Source organism: Scatophagus argus, chromosome 24, assembly GCF_020382885.2.
Source record: "Scatophagus argus isolate fScaArg1 chromosome 24, fScaArg1.pri, whole genome shotgun sequence".
NCBI lineage: Eukaryota > Metazoa > Chordata > Actinopteri > Scatophagidae > Scatophagus > Scatophagus argus.
In genome coordinates, this window is record NC_058516.1 from 7,205,655 (window position 1) to 7,226,100 (window position 20,446).

The 20,446-nt window shown below is 45.7% G+C and overlaps 1 protein-coding gene across 2 annotated transcripts; it reads right to left on the minus strand.

Moving 5' to 3' along the window:
- Nucleotides 1-416: 416 nt before the first annotated feature.
- On the minus strand, nucleotides 417-20,234 carry LOC124055300 (rho GTPase-activating protein 20-like). 2 transcript variants are annotated; one of them, XM_046381972.1, is made up of 17 exons: nucleotides 19,614-20,234; nucleotides 16,564-16,812; nucleotides 12,595-12,680; nucleotides 10,746-10,919; nucleotides 10,421-10,570; nucleotides 9,791-9,832; nucleotides 9,594-9,678; nucleotides 9,394-9,471; nucleotides 8,774-8,840; nucleotides 8,311-8,508; nucleotides 8,043-8,212; nucleotides 7,249-7,413; nucleotides 6,506-6,618; nucleotides 6,225-6,417; nucleotides 5,137-5,251; nucleotides 3,860-4,710; nucleotides 417-2,397 (listed from the first exon to the last, which is right to left on the minus strand). In XM_046381972.1, the coding sequence occupies exons 2-17, from the start codon at nucleotides 16,639-16,641 to the stop codon at nucleotides 1,618-1,620; spliced, it is 3,345 nt and encodes a 1,114-aa protein (XP_046237928.1). In that variant the 5' UTR covers nucleotides 16,642-16,812; nucleotides 19,614-20,234; the 3' UTR covers nucleotides 417-1,617. The 2 variants fall into 2 exon arrangements, with proteins under 2 accessions (XP_046237928.1, XP_046237929.1); XM_046381973.1 differs by lacking the exon at nucleotides 19,614-20,234 and adding an exon at nucleotides 16,932-17,056.
- Between the last annotated feature and the right edge of the window lie 212 nt (nucleotides 20,235-20,446).

The following is a 20,446-nucleotide window of genomic DNA, read 5'->3' on the forward strand; positions in this document are numbered from 1 at the left end:
AAGGTTTGTCCGTGTTTAGTCGCTGCCAAAAACATGTTCACTCATCACGTCACAAACCGAGCACCAGCACGTCGGCTCACGTCACTGCTGTACACCTCTGACATGTTTGCTGACTGAGAAAACTAACGCTTGTCGACACCTTACGCGGTTTGCTCGTGCCCACGGCCCCTCGGCCTCCCGCCTCCCACCTGTTTTATCGTAGCCTACTTACATATGTGCTCCTGCTGCTGTTGGTTTGATTGAATCCCTCTTGTAACCATACAATCACATCACTTATTGTACATATCGGCAGCGCGCACGCATTTGTGTGTAGAGTTAACATACCAATAAAAAAACAACACAAAAAAACGTATCCTGTTTCCGACCTTTTTCATGCCGGTGACCGCAAATGTAAACCTATAATTACGTCACGTTGATCACATTGTCAATCATATGTCTTTATTAGCAAATGCAGATTTTTACGCGTATTAACAAATTAGATATATAGAAAGGAGGCAGACACAATATAATAAAGTGGCCGATTTAAACAAAGATTATAGCTGCAAAACATAAAGAGCTTAAACATGAACGTGTTGTTTCCCCTCCAGGGGTTATGTTTACATAGCAGAAATATTAGCACAGGACGCACGAGACAAGTTCAAATCAATACAGGCCTCAGTGACACCACATTATTGGCAACACATGGAAAACGAGGATCACACTGACAAATGGAGCTTCTGCACCTATGTGTGGGATCACGTGGAATTTAAGTGACGTACCTCCAAAGACTACACTTGGCAAATAATACTAATGTTGTTCAGGACACTCTCAACAATTCCCATTTAAACTGCAAATAAAGATCTTAATTCAACTTGTGTAAATTTGGATCATATTGCATAGATGCTAACAGTAACATGAACTGACGGCTCTCCACCTAAGCTATAATTACGATTGTTTAAACCATTACATAAGCTGTTGTTTACGTAGGAAATTAATGTTCTTATTAAGTACCCATGCAGGAAAACGGTGACTGTCGTTTAGCCGACTACCAGCTGTGTAAAGTGGCTGCCTCTATCAAGCATCCTATGTGATAATCACTGTTAACTATGATTGATTAGTTATTGAACCTTGCTGTCAGGCTTGCCCATCATCTAATCTGTTTCACAACCTTTACAGTGTGTGCCGTAAAACTGCTTGGATCCTAACATAATTCTGCTCTGAAGACAAAAAATAACAAAAACATTAACTCCTTAAATTAGCTGTCACGTAACACATTTGCACAAATTACAGCAATTGTTCAAGGTGAACAAAAGGCAACAGCAGGTCACTTTAATTGGCAGGTTTCAACTTTGGCCTGATTTCAATGACAATGCATCTGCTTACTCTGTAATAAATGCATTACTTCAACTTAAACAAGGTCACAAAGCTGTATTCTTTCCGCATGCGTACATCTAGTCTTGAGGACATTCAAGCAAAAATGTTCATTCCCTTAATGGCAATAAGCTCTACGCAAAGTTTAAAGCTAGTCTCGCGACAAACTACTACGATGTCTGATGAACGAGTGAAAAGCGGCCGCCTTTGAGGTGGTGCGTACGGCGGCTATGTCGGAAGCGGCGGTGTGATTTGTGTTGCTCACAGTCAGACGTAGGACTCTTCGGCGAACAGAAGCTGGTCAAAGTCTGGTTCCGCCGTGGGGTCGGTGCATCTCTTCAGCCACTCCCGGCGACTCTCCACCAGGGCGAGCGCCACCTGCTGGCTGCTCTGGGGGTTGCTGCACGGGTGAGAGGAGAAGTAGTCCCGCACCGCTTTGGTGGCGTAGGGCGAGAGGCAGAAGCGGGACTCCGTCGTCCCCGCCGGCGAGTCCACCTCGGTAACTTTCAGTCCCGGGTCGCTGGGCAGCCTCGCTCGGGTGAAGGCTCGTTCCGCGACCTGCCGCCCGGGTTCCGACCCCCGGCGCTGGTACGGCCCGGCGTTGCATTGCTCCTCCGTGGAGCGAGACTTGCTTTGCTTGAACAGAGACAGAGATGGCCCGCTCATCCTGTAAAACAGAGATGGCGATGGCTGCTTCAGCTCACTGGCTTCACTTCCTGCTGCACACCTGTGGTTGGCGGTGCCGCCCCCGGTGTTGGCATGGACGTCACTGAGCAGGGAGTCTGACGAATGGAACCAGGAGGACTTTGGAAGTTGGAGGCTCCCTGTGGAGCAGTGGTGGAAAGGAGGGCTCGAGGAGTCCCGTTTAAGTTGTCGGGACTTGCTGGACTCCTGGCCTGGCCTCCCCCCTGCGTGACCCCCTCCTTCCCCTGCATCTTTGGAGGTTCTGGATGAGTTGAGCTTGGACTGGTTGCTCGAGACCGCTTTCCCTTTTCCCCTCTCTGGGACGGCTTTCCCAAGAGTGAGCGACTTATCTGTGGCTCCTCCCTGTTTGGAGAAACAGAAAAAAATGTCAGCACTTACCACAAACCATGCAACACTTAAAGATCTCTGCTGGTACACCCTGAGACGGGACGCGCCGCTACAGAAAAATGACCCCCGAGAGCACATATTGTTGACACCAAACTAACAGCCCTGAGCAGGAACATGTCAAAGGTCATCAACCACAAAGGACATCTGACTATTCTCTCCTATGTGCAGCTACCTGAGCCCGCTTCACTTACCAGGATGACTTGTCATTCTTACACTGTTTGAGTGTTAATTAGACTTCCTGTACTGATGTTTCAAAACAAAAGCTGGAGGACGATTCTGCTATTTTAAACCCCCTCTCCAGTGTTTGTTTTGAAACATCAGTACAGGAAGTCTAATTAACACTACGAAACAGCACAGTGTAAGAATGAGTCAGGAAACTGAAGTTAGACTTGTATGACTGCAGTCTAGCTGTGCGTGGAAAATGTAATAATGAATGAAAACATTAAGAAAACTCATAGCAGCAGAGGGGCCTGTATGATGTGACCGTGGAAATGTTTCCGTTAACAACTAAATAAAGGAACAGTTCCAACATTAAAGTGATCTTTTTCCCATAGTGCCGTTTCTCCACTGAAATCGTTTCGGCCATACCGACTGTAGAGCTGTCCGCTTTACGCAATGGAATCAGATGGCACGTCGCTTGTACTGCCAAAAACTTTTTTGTATTTTTATTTAATTTTTTTTTTTTAATATTTAAAGCCATGTCTCACTCGAGAAAATCGTCTTGCTTAGTCAGTCCGCAGACCTCGTTGTGAGCCGTTTCATGTAGGAACTGTTTTCTTTCCGTATCCCTGCACAGAGGGAAATATGCCCCTGCTCGTGACGTTAGCCTCTCATCCGTGAGTGGGCGGGCGCTTCCTTCTGCACAGTGATGCCTAAAATATAATAGTTCCTGCATAACACTCCTCACAACAAGGTGTGTGGATACATTTGCATAACCATGTCACGCTCGAAAAAGACATTGACTTTTTTTTTTGCCATCTCGTTCCATTAAAACTAAGGGAAGGCATACATCTCCACAGCTCACACCTCCAAAACACACACCGACACTATTTCAGTGGCTGAACCGTCCTTCCCTCACTAATTAAAAACTAAAAGACTGAAAAATAGGAGACATATAATCAGCTGTGATTAAACGGAGGCCGCAACGATTACTCTCATTAGTTTAACTTATTGTCAGTAGATGGTAAAAAGTGCCCGTGATGTCATCGTCTAGCTTAGTACTTTAAAACATTCAATTTACATTGTGTACATAAATTTTAATGACTTATCAAGCGCTTGGGACCATTAAACTTGTCAACCAACCAATACATGTAGCGGAGATAAGCGTGTAACATTTCTATTAGTACAAACTGGCATAAGTGTTTCAGATCCGTATTTGACACAAACGGTGCATATAATCTGCCATAGTCGCACTCGCCTCGGTCTTGGCTTCTTCTTCCCTCTCTGAGTTGTCCTGTTGGGTCAGCGACAGCCTCCGGCCTTTCTTCAGCCAAGAGTTTGGGTGGAGGCCTCGGCAGCCTTTCAAGTTCCCCCAGTTGAGTGGTTCTTTGGGTTCGGAGCCTTTCGCACATGTCTCCGGGTCCGCCTGTCCGCCGGAGGGCGGCCGCGGCTTGGTCGGGCGAAGTCCCCGTCTGGTTGTCCGATTGTGGTCGCTGCTCAGGGAGTCAGGAGAGTCCAGGGAATAGCGCGTTGGTGCGGGGGAGTTGGGGGTGGAGGAGAGGCTGGAGGAGCTCGCTTCCAGAGCTGCTGACCTCACGCCGGGCAGGGTCGACGCGGTCTCGCCTTGTGAGCGTGCGAGCACGTGGCCGCTCGGCTTCTCGGAAACCTCTTCTTCGTCCTCACCGGTGAGACCGTCGGAACTTCCCGAAACACGTGGCCCAAACTTGGCCACGTAGGCTATAGCCGGCTCCGAGCGCCGCCGCCGTCTGTGCGGACCGTCCGGGCCCGGGGAGTCCAGGGTGGAGGAGGTGTCGGCGGTCTGGGCATTCTGGCTGGGGCGGGAGATGCCCGTGTCCTGTCTCCTGCCTCTGCTTCTCCCCAGCGGACGTAAGTTCGGGCCGCTGGGGCTGTCGCTTTCGGTCTGGTGCGTATCTGGGTCGGTGTCTTGGTCGTAGTCGCTGAACGTGAGGATGGAGTCCAGGCTGCCTTGCAGTGGTTTGGGTCTAAGGTGCCTCCTGCTGCTGAAACCCGGAGATCCGCCGCTGCCGTTGTCCAGCTCGTTCTCTAGACTGTCGTAGGATGAGTCGGTCAGAGGGTACAGCCAGGAGTCTGATGGCCCACATGCACGAGAGAAAAACATGTCTGAGGACAGCAACAAACAGACTGCTTGCAAAAACAACAAACTTAAATCCTTCCTGGAGAGTTTTCTCTATTCCGTCCAGAACGTTTTATGATTGGCTTTTAAAGAAACAATGAAATAAAAATCTCATTTTCTAACTTCTAGTCATCCATACAGTTAGTTCTTCTTAGATGCCAGACATGTCAAAAATTACAACTTGATCCCAAAATGCCCATTTTTAAGTCTCATGTGCATAGCGGTTCAATAAATGTGATTTGAGCTATTTAGCCATTAGCTCATGGGTCAGCTGAGGTCTAAGAGATCGTCGACTGCTTCCAACAGAACCTTCGTAATGTATACAGGAAATAGACTGACTAAACATAAAACACACAGTCACGGTTCACTTGTTTCTGTACCTGATCCCACGTCATCGCTGTTCAGCCTCTGCGGTGGCCCTCCGAACAGGGAGGATGGATCCTCTCCCAGAATCTGCTCACAGTGCTCGATCATGAACTTCACCAGCTCGCAGACCTGCGGCCGACGAGAGGAAAACAGAGAGGCCCGTATTTCACGAGTGTAACGGCTGTTTTTGTCAGTGTCCAGACTTAGCAGTCCTGTCCCTGGCTTTCACCACGTAAAGTGCATCGTTTGTGAGCAGCCGCTTGCGTTACAACGCTTAATACTTTCAGAACAAAATGTCTAATACCGGTCGTTATCTCTGGAGTTTGCTCTGTTCCTGTCAAACTGTTCCGAACGGGAGGTTTTAGCCTTTTAGAAAGCTGACTGTGAAACATTCCTAACAGAGGAGCTCGATGTGGCTAAGACGCGTTAAAATGCACTTACTAACGGGAAGAAACCAACACAAAAAACAACATTGGGTCGGCAGTTCAGGCGGCTCAGCATTTCTGTGAATGATACTTCTAACGCAAAATAATACAATATGCTCTATTACTCAATATGCTATAAATTAGATTTCAGATCATGAGGTTTTTCCAAAATTTTCAGTTCCAAATCAGAGGAGTGGCCTTCGTCCTGATCCCAGGTCAGTAGCAGTTAATAAGGTAAATGTAGGCATGTGGTTCGCTATTGTTTCTTAGGTTTTTTTGTTTGTTTTCACGGCCTGCATGCAGCACTAACAAACTCCTCTTTGTTGCTGAGCTGTGACATGGCTTAGACAGGCTGATTTAACCGTGTTGCAACGAGCCTGGTTGACAAAGTCATTACAGCAGGAGCAGCCAACTCTATTTAGGTCTGGGCCAGACTCCACAATGTGTCACACTGATATTCAACCCCAAAACTTAAGTCTTAAGCTTCAAACACTGATTCCACTCTAAGGTGGCTGTAACAAACTGTTTCCCTGTTAGAAAAGTGATGAAAAACTACTGTACTGAAACTGTAACTCCTGTCGCTGAAGTATTTGCGCTCAACAAACGAAGCCGCTTTCTGCGGAGGTTCGCAGTCGGAATCTGCTGAAAAACCTGACCCGGTTCGTCGTTCGCCTTACCTTCCTAGTTCCTTCTCCCTCCACCTCAGGGCTGCAAGGCGCTCCGGGAGGCCAGAGCATGCTGGGAGCGATGCACACTGATAAATTGAAAGTCGTCATCTGGTTCTCCTGGGCGTTGCCCTGAATGCCGTTCAGCGTGGCCAACAGGTAGCGTAGCAGCAGGACGTTATCTTTGGGCAGGCGACAAATCATCCTGCAGGAAGAACGCCGAATCAGATACTGTTTCACACGCAAAGAGTGTGTGACAGTAAGCAAGACAGACTAACAGTGTGTATGGTTACCTCTTTATGTCCTGCACTTGTTCTTCCTCCTCCTCTTCTTCCTCCAGCACATCCATCCATTCTTCATGCAGCTCACAGCACAGCAAGCTGCCTGGGATGCTGCGCAGGAAATCCTGAAAACACGCACCCGTCAGTCAGCCATGCCTGTGTTTTCTCTGGTTACGTCTGTCTGCAAATGTAACACTCACAATAAAGGCATACAAATGATTTCATGTTCATTACTGCTCTTTGTCCCTGAAACATCAGTGTTAGAGTGTTTCCACCTATCACTTAAATGAACGTGTCTAAGACATTTTTAGTATTAAGGTAAGAGTACTGAATGTGCACTTCATGATGAAACCAGAGGAGACGAGTCCGGTGCTGTCGTGCGAACACGTGACACATTTAAGCACTCGTGCACAGAAGCTCTCTGTTTATCCCTCCAGATAATAACGGGTTATAATCCAGATCACATTATCAAGCCAATCTGAACAGCTCGTCCTGCCACTGTAGCTGCGTACTGTGTCAGACGCGGGCTGAGTAGGATGGATGCAGATTAATTTTGTGCTTACAGATGTGGGTCAGTGAGGTGACTAACACAACGCACCTCTCAAGCTCAACAGGTAAGAGCCATGTTTTTAAAGACCCCAGGGTTCGGTCCGGGAAAGTGCTTCTTTCAAACCCGAGTGAGGTTTAAGTGAAGTGCGCACAAGCACATGCACACACGCACACACGCACACACACACACACAGGCGGTGTCATACCTTGAAGACTCCAGCAATGATAAAAACGTGGTCTCTTGTCAGAGGAAGTTGAAACTCTCCGCTGTCCAGACTGTCCCGCAGCTCCCTGACGGCCCGAGCCCCTGCCGGGCGACGGAAAATCCCCCGCGTCCATGAACCCTCGTGGTACAGAAACGTCAGCATGTCCTGGTCAGAGACGAGTGGAACAAAGGGACAGCGTTCCTGCTATTAGTACCTCAGCCTGTTTCTTGGACCGCAATCAAAAGTAAGTGATTTTTAAGCACGTGGGCAGCTGTTTGGTGGCTTGTTCTATAAACTGACATGCAGGACAAAACGTGCGCTCATGTGAGCTAAATAAAGGAGCGGTCTTAATGTGGGAGGCTGCTGTCTGGATGTTAGACAGTGCATGTGTGATGTTACTGCTTTCTGCACGACAAATTAAAATGGAATAACTGTCGTATGACTGTGAGCTTCCGACACTTTAATGGCACACAAAGGCAACATCGTGAAAACAAAAACCTAAACGGTGACATGACAAACGTAATACTTGCTAAACGTGTGCATAACGGACACTGGCACTCTGTTCTTGTTAGCACTTGTTACCTCAGGAGGCCACAAGCACTGTTTTTCAACTATTTCAGTGGCTTTTTAATGTTTAGAACATCTTCAGCACATCTGCGGGTGTATAACATGATGACACTGAGGGACTCAAACTGAGGCTGCCGTTTGTAGACACTTTTTGACTTGACCTTGACCTGTTTGGTGCAGCTGCTTTAAATGAAAGACCTGAGAGCATCGGGTGCAAACAGACTCACCATGACGGGCTTCGGCAGAGCGTCCTCTACGCAAACGGAGCTGAGCGGCTGGCCAAACAGGCAGCCGCGGGCCGCCCCGAGGGACGGCTCGTTCAGGTGAGGGGAGGAGCCTCGCCAGAAGGCCCAGGTGATGAGCGAACGCCTCCTTTTAAATGGCTTCTGAGACAACTCTGAGGACACAGCACAGCGTCCCGGAATGCGTCAGCATTGTTAACGCTCGCTCTTGTATTTCTAATTCCCGTTCAAAATGAATTACAGATGAGCTCACCTGCGGACAAGGGCAGCGTTTCGGCGGGTCGAGGTTTCAGGATGAACTGGCACTGCTTGTACACTTGAAGCTGCTCCACCTGCGTGGCCACCTGTCTGTCCGCGGGTGGTGCAGCAGCATCCCTGCCGCTGCCATCGCCTCCCTGAGACGTCGTGTGTCTCACATGACTCATCTGGATACTGAAGGGAAACTCATGACCTGAGACAGAGCACAAATTGCAGTATGACTCCCTTGTTTTTGTTGCTGCTGCTGCATCACCAGTGTAACATCACATTGGTAGTCAGCACGCACTCTCCTTCCCAACAGGAGCAACTTCATACAAAGCACACTCTTCTCCGGGAATGAATGGTTCCAGTGTCTAAGAAACATCTCACCCCTGTGCCAAACCTTACAGCCATCGCCCTTAGGCCTTTTCTATCACCACCCCCTACAGAACAGAACCAGGTCGTACAACAACACTGACCGATGAGAGGATACGGGACGTTGTCTCTCTTAGAGATGACCCACAGCTGGAAGTCCTTCACGTTTCCCTGAGTGAGACAGAGACAAAGACGGTTAGAAAAACAAGACACACGCACACACCCACAGGGAACATCATGCTTTAAAAACCACATTGTTCTGCAGAGAGCAGGGAAAAACATCTTTCAGGAAGCTGAGGGGCGACAGAGCAGTACACTCTGTCGCTTTTCACACGCCCTGTGTTTACATCACATGTAAGCTGCACAACCAGGCTGCTTAGGCTACACGGCTGGGGAAACGTCCTCCCTCAGCTGATATGACGCTGATGCTGATATTATTTGGGAGTTCAAAAAAAAAAAAAAAAAATCTTTATTGAAACACAAACTATGTATTTCTACATGACCTCAAACCTAATTTTGGCAATTCTGTACTGACATTTTTACTTTACTGCCAACATGTACACTGATGTGATATGTCTGCAACAGGCTGAGAAACTGGTGTGGCTTTATGTAATACGTCACCATCAAATGCAGTATATTGTGCAGAAAAATCATTCTGGTGTCCACACTGTCATTGCAGATATGCAGGCCGAGCAGACTGTCGTATTTGTTTTCCGTTACTCACTATGACGCTGAACTGCTGCAGGGCCAGTCGGACGACCTCATTGGTTGAATCCGAGTTGCTGACCGGGAGCGTCTTGGTCTAAGGGGGGGTGGGGCAGCGGACACACACGGGTCACGAGAACCACTGGTTCCATGTAAAATCTTCACCATGTTAACTTGGCACACAAACACGTAAGAGCAGATGCAGAAACACAAACTTACAACAGCAAAAGTATTGATCCCCTTCCCGTACACTCTCAGTGGAATGGTTTTAGGTTCTTCCTGCTCCTTCTCTGCTTTTATCCGACTGGAGAGAAATCACAGCAGAAACACGGAGTGTGTGTGTGACATTTCCTCTCTACACGCACACACACGCACGAGAACACAATTCATGTTGATACGTGAAGGCGAGACTTTACCTTTTGAGGGCGGCGAGCCATTTCTCTTTCTGTTCTGCAGAGCTGAGGGGAACACAGAAGAACGGTTATAACGGGTTTTATCGAGTTACAGAACGACTTAAATAGATTTTCATTTCAGCTAAAGCAAGATACTGGTGAACTGGTCTGGTGTGTTTTGTTTTTGTTTTGTTTTGTTCCCCGTTATTTGCATGGTTGGGATATCGTTCAGTTCCTGTGCTTGTTTTCTCTTCACGTGGCCTTTCAGGTCAAGTTTACACCCTCACCGGCGTGTTTACTCTTGAAACATAAACACATGGTACAGTCTCTGAAGGGAGGCAGCGTGAACGTGAATCCCGATCGAGTTTATAGACGCCTAATGTTAATGTTGTCGCTTTGACTCTCGTTAAAGGACCTCCTCAGATGAACACGTTCTGAACACAAACAAAACAGATGAAACACATGCATAAGTCGACTGCGTGTTTATCTGAACATATGCCGGGATTAATCTGTGTTTATGCACTCGGCACATTCCGGTGCACGCCGCCGTTTGTGTGTGTTTTTGTCCTTGTGCGCAGATGTACAACAACATAAATAATGACACCGCTGAACTAGCTTAAGGCATTAACACGTCGACGTTTGTCTCCGCGTTACCTAAACGTGGCGGCGTAGTTGCAGGTCGGCCAGCCCACGACGAAGCTCCTCTCGGGGTTCATGCTTCCCTCACACACCTCGTCCACGCAGCCTGCCGTCCACATCTCACACACGCGCACCTGGGCCTTCTGCTTGAAGTGGTTGGCTGATCTGGGAACGCAGGGAGAGACGTGAGCGCCATCGTGAAGGCGCACATCCACGCTCCAGTCTTAGCCTCAGACCCTGATATTAGCCTAATTCGCCGCTGACGGACACAAGGAGCAGACCAAACTGTTCATCACAGGGATAAAAATGCAGCAACACGCACACAAACACTTGCGCTTACTTGGCTTTGGCCATCACCAGTATGTCAGTGAACAGGAAGAGGTGTCGGTCCTGCGTCTGCATCCCGGTCTTGAGCTGAGCATGTCCGTGGAGAAGAAACGACCTATCGGAGTTGGCGAGGAAGGACTGGACCAACGGGCAGGTCTCTGGGCACACAGGAACCAGGAAGCTCTCTCTGCAATACCAACACACGGAGTCAAAATCACTGACGGATTTTATTTAATACATCAAAATGTCTTGCTTTAGTACAAGGATCCTTTTGATTTATTCTGCAAACAGATTCATGTTTTTGAGCCTAAGGTTTTCTCTTTGGGTGTTTTGTAACCCCGGAGATCAAACTTTGACTGCAAGCAATCCTTTGTTCCTTTAAGACCTTTTTAATACCGCACAGAATGTAACTGATCGAGTTTAACAGTCATACCAACAAACTAACAACAAACTGAAATAGATTAACTACTTTATTGTTGGAATTATTATTTTTATTTACTTGGTCTGTTTACTTCACAACCACATGCCCTTTTTAAAGGAACATTTACTGGATTTCTCTCCAGAAGTAAAACGTTGAATTACTCCACTCAGGGGGGGCAAAGTGGGTCAGAAGGCCCAAAATCAAAAGAAAAAAAATAATTAGCCTTTTTTTGACCTTTCACTGCACATTTCATCTGGACTGAAGAGCAATTTCAACCAAATATGACAAGAACAAAAAACGGCTGAAAACAGAAAAGATTTCTGATGGAACAAATCCACTCGCCGTACGAGACGGAAATAACAACGGATATTATTTCGAGAACTGATTTCATGCGAGTAGTAAACTACGTGAACCATGTCAACACTGAGCACGATGTCACAAAACAAGAACACAAACACTGTCAACAGGCCAGGTGCCCCGCCTCACCCTCTGTGGAGGTTTTTAACGAGGTTATTTTTTCTTCACTTTTCCAGTCCATATGTTCAACGGCAGGGCTATTAATAGATGCCTGATCCTCTGGTAAGTCTAGTTACAGGAGGATTATCTATCCAGTGGATTCAACACCTCACTCTGGGTTGTGCCTGGGGAATGAGCGTGCGTGCGTGCGTGCGTGCGTGCGTGCGTGCGTGCGTGTGTGCGTGCACACGTGGGTGGCGTCACCTCAGTGACCTCTGTCTAAGACAACTGGATGAGGTATGGCTGTTTCTGAGGATGTTGTAACTGACCTGCTCGCTGTGGTGAGGGCTGCAGGTACCTGCGGTCACACTGAACATCACGGTTTGGCTGAAACCCTGAACGAGCCGCGCTGTTGATACTGCTCACCCAGGTGATCACGTACAGCGCGTACATGTATACGACTACGGGCTGGAATACGGGGAGGGGCATGAATGTAATGTTTTAGGTATGGTTTACTGTAGGGAAAATTCTCTGCCTCTGCTATGAATGGAGTTTGTATCAGCCATAAAGACGATTTAGATGGGAAAAGAAAAACTCGACTTCTCCTTAATTCTACATAAATCTCTATGATAGCTTGTATAATAAAGTCTCACCGCACAAATATCCAACGTGCTGCACCACATACAGAAATTACACAATATAAAAATTACAAGCTTAAAAAAAATATCCCCAAAACATGGAACAATAACTACATTTGATTGTTTAAGTAAACAGACCGAGTCAAGATCCCTACATTATCATTACCTTTAAAAATGAAATCTCACCATCCCACTTTCACATTCACAGCCCACGAGCAGACTACCCAATGAATTGCTGTCCAAGTAAATCAGGAGCTAAACACACACACACAGCTGCTGCAGATTCACTGTAAACCACAGTGCACAGTATATGAGTCTGGCCTTTAAATGTTTTTTTTTTACAGTACCTGGAGAGAGTCTTGGACCTGGTGAGAGCCTTGGTGATGACCAGAGACGGGGCGGACTGGCGACGGTAACTCTGAGACTTCATCCGCTACAAGACAAGAGACAACTCAGAGTTCAAACACATCACAATACCGTCTGACCACCGCATTATTAAACACACACACATGCATGTAACAAAGTTGACTAAACTCAGAGAGAGAGAGAGAGAGGGAGAGAGAAGATGAATTAAGTTTCTATCTTTAGATCCCACCGGTATACATCAAAGGAAACCAACTATTCAGAGCCTCCGAGCCGCCCATCCTGTTCTCCTTAATGTGATATCTCAGGAGAGGTTGAGGGAACTTCTTCACATTTGGCACCAACGTCCTCTTGGACTCAGGCACGAAGCAGCAGAGCGGCGAGGAGGGGGGAGTCGGGCATCAGTGAGCACCCGCCTCTGGAGGGCTGAGCGATGCTACTGGACTACCGCATCTTCAGGTACGAAGTGGAACGACGAGAAGTCATGAGCTGGAGCTAGTTGGTTAGCGTGCTAACTTCAGTGCATACTTCTGCAATGCCATGCTACTGACATGACATCAACACTTTCATTTATATTTTGCATGTGTTCACCTTTCCTCATAGCCTCATATTTGTTCTCCACTTCGGCTGTAAAATAATCCCAGATTTAAACACGCAGCAACCTCACAGAGAGGTGGACTGAATATCCTCCATGCTTGTGTCATGTTTACACTTTCCTCATTCATTACACAGGCCGTTGTTCCACACGGTGTCCGACACATTCATCACACCGCTGGGACTGTGGCCTCCAAAAGGAAGGGTGGGTTGAAGCAGGAGAATTTAAACACACAGGAAGGTCAGAGTGTGCACATTAAGCAGGTGGCAACATTTTACAGCCTGTATTGCCTTCAGTAATCAGCTGCCTCTGTCTGCCTGTGCCCGACACTCCTGACCTCTCTCACACCTCAACTACTCACTTATTTATATTTTAGTGTGTGTAAGTATTAAAGTTGTGTCTGTGGTGTCAACATATAAGATGAATGTGCTGCTCCCACGGTGCCGCACCCCACCGGGAGCTGCTTGGAGCCATATTGAGATCCTATTTTTCTCTGCTGGATCCTATTATCCGAGTTTCCCCGCATGGATCATTAAAGTTTAATTTAATCTAATTGAAGACGGATTTGTGAGTGCGAAGCAGTCTGACAAACAGCCCTTACATAAGCACACTTCTTTCATTGTATGTCAGATTAACGCACGCTGCGGTACCGTCACCAAACGGCGAGTGTATCTGGTCAGAAGACAGGTCACCTAACCTTTCAATCTAATGACTGAACTCTTCTAATGGGAATGACCTTGAAGTACACTAACTACAGCCATCTACACTGACGTCTTATAATTAATGGCAGTTTGCAAGTAACCACAGCGACTCCCACGCTACTACTTGCATAGCAACCCTCTTTAACCACATCTCTTATTAAAACTGTTTTAAAGGAAAGCAATTATTACCATTTAACATGGTGAAGTTTATATTACATGAGTTTGATTTTTAGCTGCAGGAAACGGTGAAGGAGCACCTACAGCAAATGTGCTTGGCAAACTGATAGAAGTTAAACAGCAAAGGTAAAAACCCTAAAATTTAACCTGCTGCCTTTCTGCCTTTCCTGCTGCTATTTATTGTTTCCATTATTTTATCAGTCATTTAGCACAATATAAAAATTCTGACGACAAAACCAGACTGGACTAAAATGCTGTCAAAACATGATATTATTCATTGTTATTTACTTGACATTATATTCATTATTAATAGTGAAAACATAACCCAAGTTAATCTGATTTTAAAAACTGCACTGAAGCGTTCTTTCCCTCTTTTTTCAGAATGTCGACTCTCAATAACTGATGAAGATGCACCTCAATAATGTAATTATTAGGCCATAAGCATAATTTTCAGTAAACGGCTGCAGTTTTACCGTGCGGTTACACCGAGAGCCAACGTGGTCAGTGAGGTAACCGTTTGTACAGCCAGTCGTAGTCAGCCAACAATAAACGTGCTTGTCAATGAATTCACAAGCAGCGGTGTCAGCTCGGCCTCCGGCCGGTCACATGGCCCTCACCTTGCAGGTTGCTGCGTTGCCTTGAGTCTCCCGTACAAAGTTAAACAGAGGCTTATAAGTCTGTCACTGGTTTTGAGCTGATAAACTCGGGGAACCACCAAGTTATTACATTTCACCCTGAGGGGGACACTAATGTGTGCAACAAATCTCATGGCAGTCTATCTAATAAGTGTAGAGAGAGAGAGACGCTGAGAAAAGCTCAATCCCTCTCCATCCTATAACCACCGTGCACGTCCACACATATCTGACAATATTTCACAATGTAATATGACTGATTTAGTGGGGGGGTCACATAGTGGTGAAACATTCCTTACACTCCAGCCAAGACAAGACAACGCTGCCTTTCACGCCTAAAAATAAACTTGAAGGGCTTTAATGCTGGGAAACAAATCTAATGGGTAACACCAGCCCAGCCTGAATATCACACACTATGATTCAGAACAGAACAGAGAGCAGCTAACAGGAAATTCATTCATGGAGCGGGGGGCCACAGGTCCCACTCAACTGACTAAAACCGATAGGGCAGCAGCCACGCTGAAAACTTTAATTTGTGGCCAAAATTCTGAAACGCGCGAACACACATTTTACTCATTACAGAGCCCACTGTACTCGCTCATATTGCAGAAGGGATCGGCAGCAGGGGGCCGACATACTGCACTTCTGTATCTTCTTGATTCAGAACAGGCTGTGCAGAGCAGAAGGTGGAGCCGATGCGGCGTCACTCATTAATGAAAACAAGGACGCGGCGCATACTGTGGCCTCTACATCACCATCCATCACTTCTTCTGAAGCTCACACAAGCAATGCAAAAAGCAACTGCGCTCAACTCACAGCAACATAAAACAGAAAAGCGAGAGGAGCTGGAACACACAAATACTGGGCCATTTTTCCTCCACAATAAACATTCAATGGCAGGTGGAATAATAACATGGAATTATAGTGGAGGGTTGGCTAAAATTCATATGCAGGTGACAAAACTCAATAAAGTTGATTTGTAAAACTGCATTGGAAGACACTTAAATTTTACTCCCATGAAAGTGCTTGACGCAGCAAATGCTGTAACTGTGTACAGTGATATACAGCGTGAGCACGCAAAGTCTTACAGTGTGTTATTAAGCATTAACGTTTTTGTGTAATTATATGGGAGTGCAGCTGTTATTACATTATGTCAACAAGCACTCATTTGGTTTAAACACACAGGAACACACGCTTGGAGAGTTTTAATTGTTGATAAACACAATAACAAACACCTAAACTCTCCGTGTATCTGCTACCAGCTGTAGTGTGTATTTATAAAGTAACTGAACAAATTATATAAATGCTATTTGGCAGCCGGAAACGATGAACTGAATGTATTTTAACAGAGTTACTACCTATTGATCCTCATTCTGCTGAGACCGTCCACCAGTGTTACACTGTGTGGCCAGGTTGTACCTTAATCGCCGTCGTTTGAGCTCTACCCAGACGCGGGCTGACAGCCACTTGACTTCCTTCTGCATCGCTGCCATATTCCCGGTGTTTACGGCTGCTGCTGCGGTGTCTCGCACACCGGAGGCGGGGTGTCACTTGGGTAAGAGCCCTGAACTCTGAACTCACCCCTCACCCTCCTGGACAGCGTTGACTATACACTCATTGACCGGTCTGATACCTCCCGAGGAAAATTCGCTCGCTTGTCTTATTTCATCCGCGAAATGAGTCCACGCTGAGACGCTAAAATATTTATCATGGCGCGGAGTCATGCTGAAGTTCAACATAAAGAAATCACAAAGTTCCCTCGTCTACCTCTTTCTCCGTCGCAGTTAAAAGCGGAGCTCAAGTATCAGCATTAACACAGTGTGGAGACATAAAAAAAAAATCTCATACCCGTTTGTTGTCTTGCTGCCCGCCGCCTCGGCTCAGGCTGTCCTGCTGCTGCTGCTGCTGTGGAGACATGCTGTCCATCCAGCCTGCAGACGCCCCGCGGCTCACTGTCCGACTGCCCTCAGGTGTTGCACAGGAGAGAGGAATCCCATTAATAACTTCCGTCTCCGGAAGAAAAGGACCATGTCAACACAAGCTTGACAGGAGTCCAGGAAAAGTCTGCGATGGCGGCGCGTCAGTGCAAAACGTGACCTGCGACGAGAAAAAGTTAAAGTAGAAAAAAAAGAAAAGTTAAAAAGAAAAGAAGCTCAGCTGATCCACAGATCTCTCCCTCTCTCCACACACACACACGATATATGAGCAGCTGGTACCAAAAGCACCTCCTGTCTGGATTATCAGCTGCTGTGCCACCTCTTAATGCGCCTTTACGCACAGAACGGAGGCGGCGCCGATACGCTGCAAAAAATAGGTCTACCTATTTTTAAATCACGTTGCTCCATCCATTCAGCAGACAATTTGGATTTTTTTCAGATTTACACTACAAACAAACAAAAAACTAAGATTATTCGGCAAGAACAGCCGTTTTGCTGTGGAGTCCACTGTGGGAATCCCGTGGACAATTCACGTTCAATTACTACCACCAAAAGTGCATTGGAAACACGTTACTCTGCACAAACGGCAGAAAACAAGACAATCCTGTCAGTGTAATCAAACATCTCTCAAAAGCTAAACCAAGTGACAGAATTCTGTCATTATCTACTGCAAAGCTGAACAAACGTGTGAACAGTGACTTCAACAACTGAATCCTATCCTGGTACGTCCTCCTCCGCGACTTTCCTGGGCTGCTTTCTGGTTTTGAAGCTCATGTGAACCACGCCAACACAAAAAATCCGTACATTTTAATGTTCTTCTTAACACAACACATCAGAGGTTTCACTACACCAACCATAAAACATCAGGAGCTTTAACAGCTATTCTAACCTGTGGTTTTCTACAAACTCCTTCAACCCCAAAGTTCTGTTTTGGGTCTTCATACTTTTACTTCACCACATTTCAGAGGGAAATACTGTACTTTGTAAGCCTTAATGAAATATGTTTTATTTTAAAGCAAACTACCCAACTGACACAAATGTTTTGCTAATCGTCAAAGTCATTTCTCAAGCAAAAAAAACGTTTTTAATAATTATGATTTGTTTTTAAACAAAGCAAACAATTTAAAAGGCAAAGATGATCAATAGATTATTCCATGAAGAAAACAATCACTTTCAGTCCTGTAAAGTCACAGCTGAATGACAAACTGTACATTTCAGCAAACAAAATAAGTACATTGTGTATTTCTACATGCACAGTTCATCCATCCATCCATTTTCTCTTTGCTTTATCCAGGACTGGAGCAGGGATGCCCAGACTTCCCTTTCCCCGGTCACTTCCTCCACCTCTTCCGAGTGGACCCCAAGGCGTTCCCAGAAAGGGCTGGTGCGATGTGTGTTGGGCGACAGATGTGGGTGGGGGCCCCGGCAACCCAAACCCTACACAGTTCACTGAACATCAAATACTTCACCTGAGAACGGGTTTTAGCCATGGTGTCCAACCTTTTCAAAGGACTTTATTTTCTCAAATCAATTCATTTGAGAGATTTTTAGAAAGGAAACAGTTACCACGACAGCCAAGTGCCACACACTCCAACTGCGAGCAGCATCATCCGTGTAGATAAGCCAAGTTAAAGGAATCATGGGAACATTTTCTACACTGAAACAAGTTATTTAGAGCCAACAGACAAATGTTACCAGATTATGGGTCAACAGCACACTGTCAGTACAGTAGCTCCAGGCTCTTCATCAGTCTGAATCCACATTATTAGATTCCAGTGTCTCTGGGAAACAGTCATGAATAGTACTCACTGCTATCTAGGCCATAAGGTTGTAATGTAGGCCACATTCAAACCTTCAACGAAGCAATACTCCCTCAATGGACTCTACAAAGAGACACGCAAGATGTAACAAAACGCTTACGCTGGATGAGAGTACTTTAAGGCTACATGAAGGATGCGGGCAAACACCTGACTATATGAAGGGAGGGCTTCAAAATTTAGAAACCGAGCTTGTGAACTTGCCACATTTTCAAAAGGGAAAAAAAAAAATAAATAAAAAGACAATTGCCCCAAAATCGATTGTCCTTCTAGAAACAGAAGTGGGCCACAAACTGGGCTAAAGAAGAACCAGGCCAGAGAGTGAAGAACAAAGACTCAGAGTATTCATTCCCCAAATTGGCCACAATCAGCCCCGTTAAAATTGGATCACTTCAATGATTACCTTCCCTCGTGTTGATAATGAACAGCCTTGGGCATGGCAAAGAAAAGCAACGCGCCCCCTCCTCACCGGCTCCAAACACACTTCCTCCACCCTAAAAGCATCAATTGGTTTGCTATGCTTGTACCACAGGGGCAGTCGAAATGCCGGAGACACAAGTGATCCTTCACATGTCACTGCCACTTCTCATTTATATTCAGCCACCAGGACAAGAGCCCAGCGAGTCGGAGAGATGAAATGCCTCTTGATTAAATGAAACGCACATGAAATCGATGGTTAGCAATCTGAATAGGGAACAATAACTTTCAACAGCATCAGCTGTCGTCCCAAATACCGTTTGAATATAACACAGAAAAGTTGTGACAGATCTTCCTCATGAAAAGAAAGTCTGGGAAAAAAAGTTGCCAAAACACAACAATTATCTTTGCACATCAATTATAGCCTTGACACAATTAGCAAATGAAGTGTTTTAAGGTGCCAGTTTAGTTGATCGTAACAGCATCAAATTATTACTCAAGTTTTACTAGGACAAGCAAGGATGACTTCACAGAAATTACTGTTTCAACAAACTCTGGGATTACATAATCTTTCTGGGATCACAATCCAAATGGTACAAGCGCAAATCATTGACGTCGGCGATGTTACAACAGAACTAAAATGTCAAAAATATAAAGACTACAGCAGCACTGGTTTAACAGATCATCTTTATTTGATATCGATGCAATACAATTTTTGAAAACCTACCTGTGGAATCACCGACAGTAACTGATGAACCATGTTGTATCAAAGTCACCCACCATCACCATGGATCCCTCTTTAATAACAGTTTTGTATTTTCATAAGAGATTTAACAGCAGTCAAAAGTCGAATGTCCGTCAATTAAATGGAAAACAGCAACTATTCATAAGCCCCTGGGAACCACGAGGACAGAAATGTCTCCGTTTTCTGGTGATTTCTTGTATCACAATGAAACAGTACAGAGAATTCGGGATTTGTCCTTGACGTGTCCTAAAACACTCACTAACTTTGTATCTCATTCTCAAATTATGGTCATGAAACTCATGTATAAAGCCCAGACGTTCTGAAAGACACCCAGTATATAAAATATATTTTGCAGACACCAATTAACGCATCTGCACATGTATTTATTTACATCTGTTTTCAATGTGGTGTCTAAACCCCAGTGAAATTAACTGCACCCGTGTTATTCGTCAGCGTTTAATTGATGACCTCCTCCTGGTCTTGTTCTGAATCTCCTATTTCCTTTTCGCAAATGCAAAAATGAACTGAACAAAAAAAGACTTCATATACATACACACACACCCACACACTCACAAATATAATCTTCAAATTGACAGGCTGTGTGTTCGTGTGTGTGTGTTGGGATTTACCTCATCTTTCTCTGGAGGCAGAGCACGAGCGGGACCTATAAGAGATGAGACAGTAGAATATTTAAAACAAATATTCTCAGCGCTAAGCAAACAAGTAAAAGTGACTGATTCTGAATGACTAGCTGTGTTATTTCATGCAGTCTCTACAATGTGTGTGCAAGCTTTAGATGAACTTGATGACAGCGG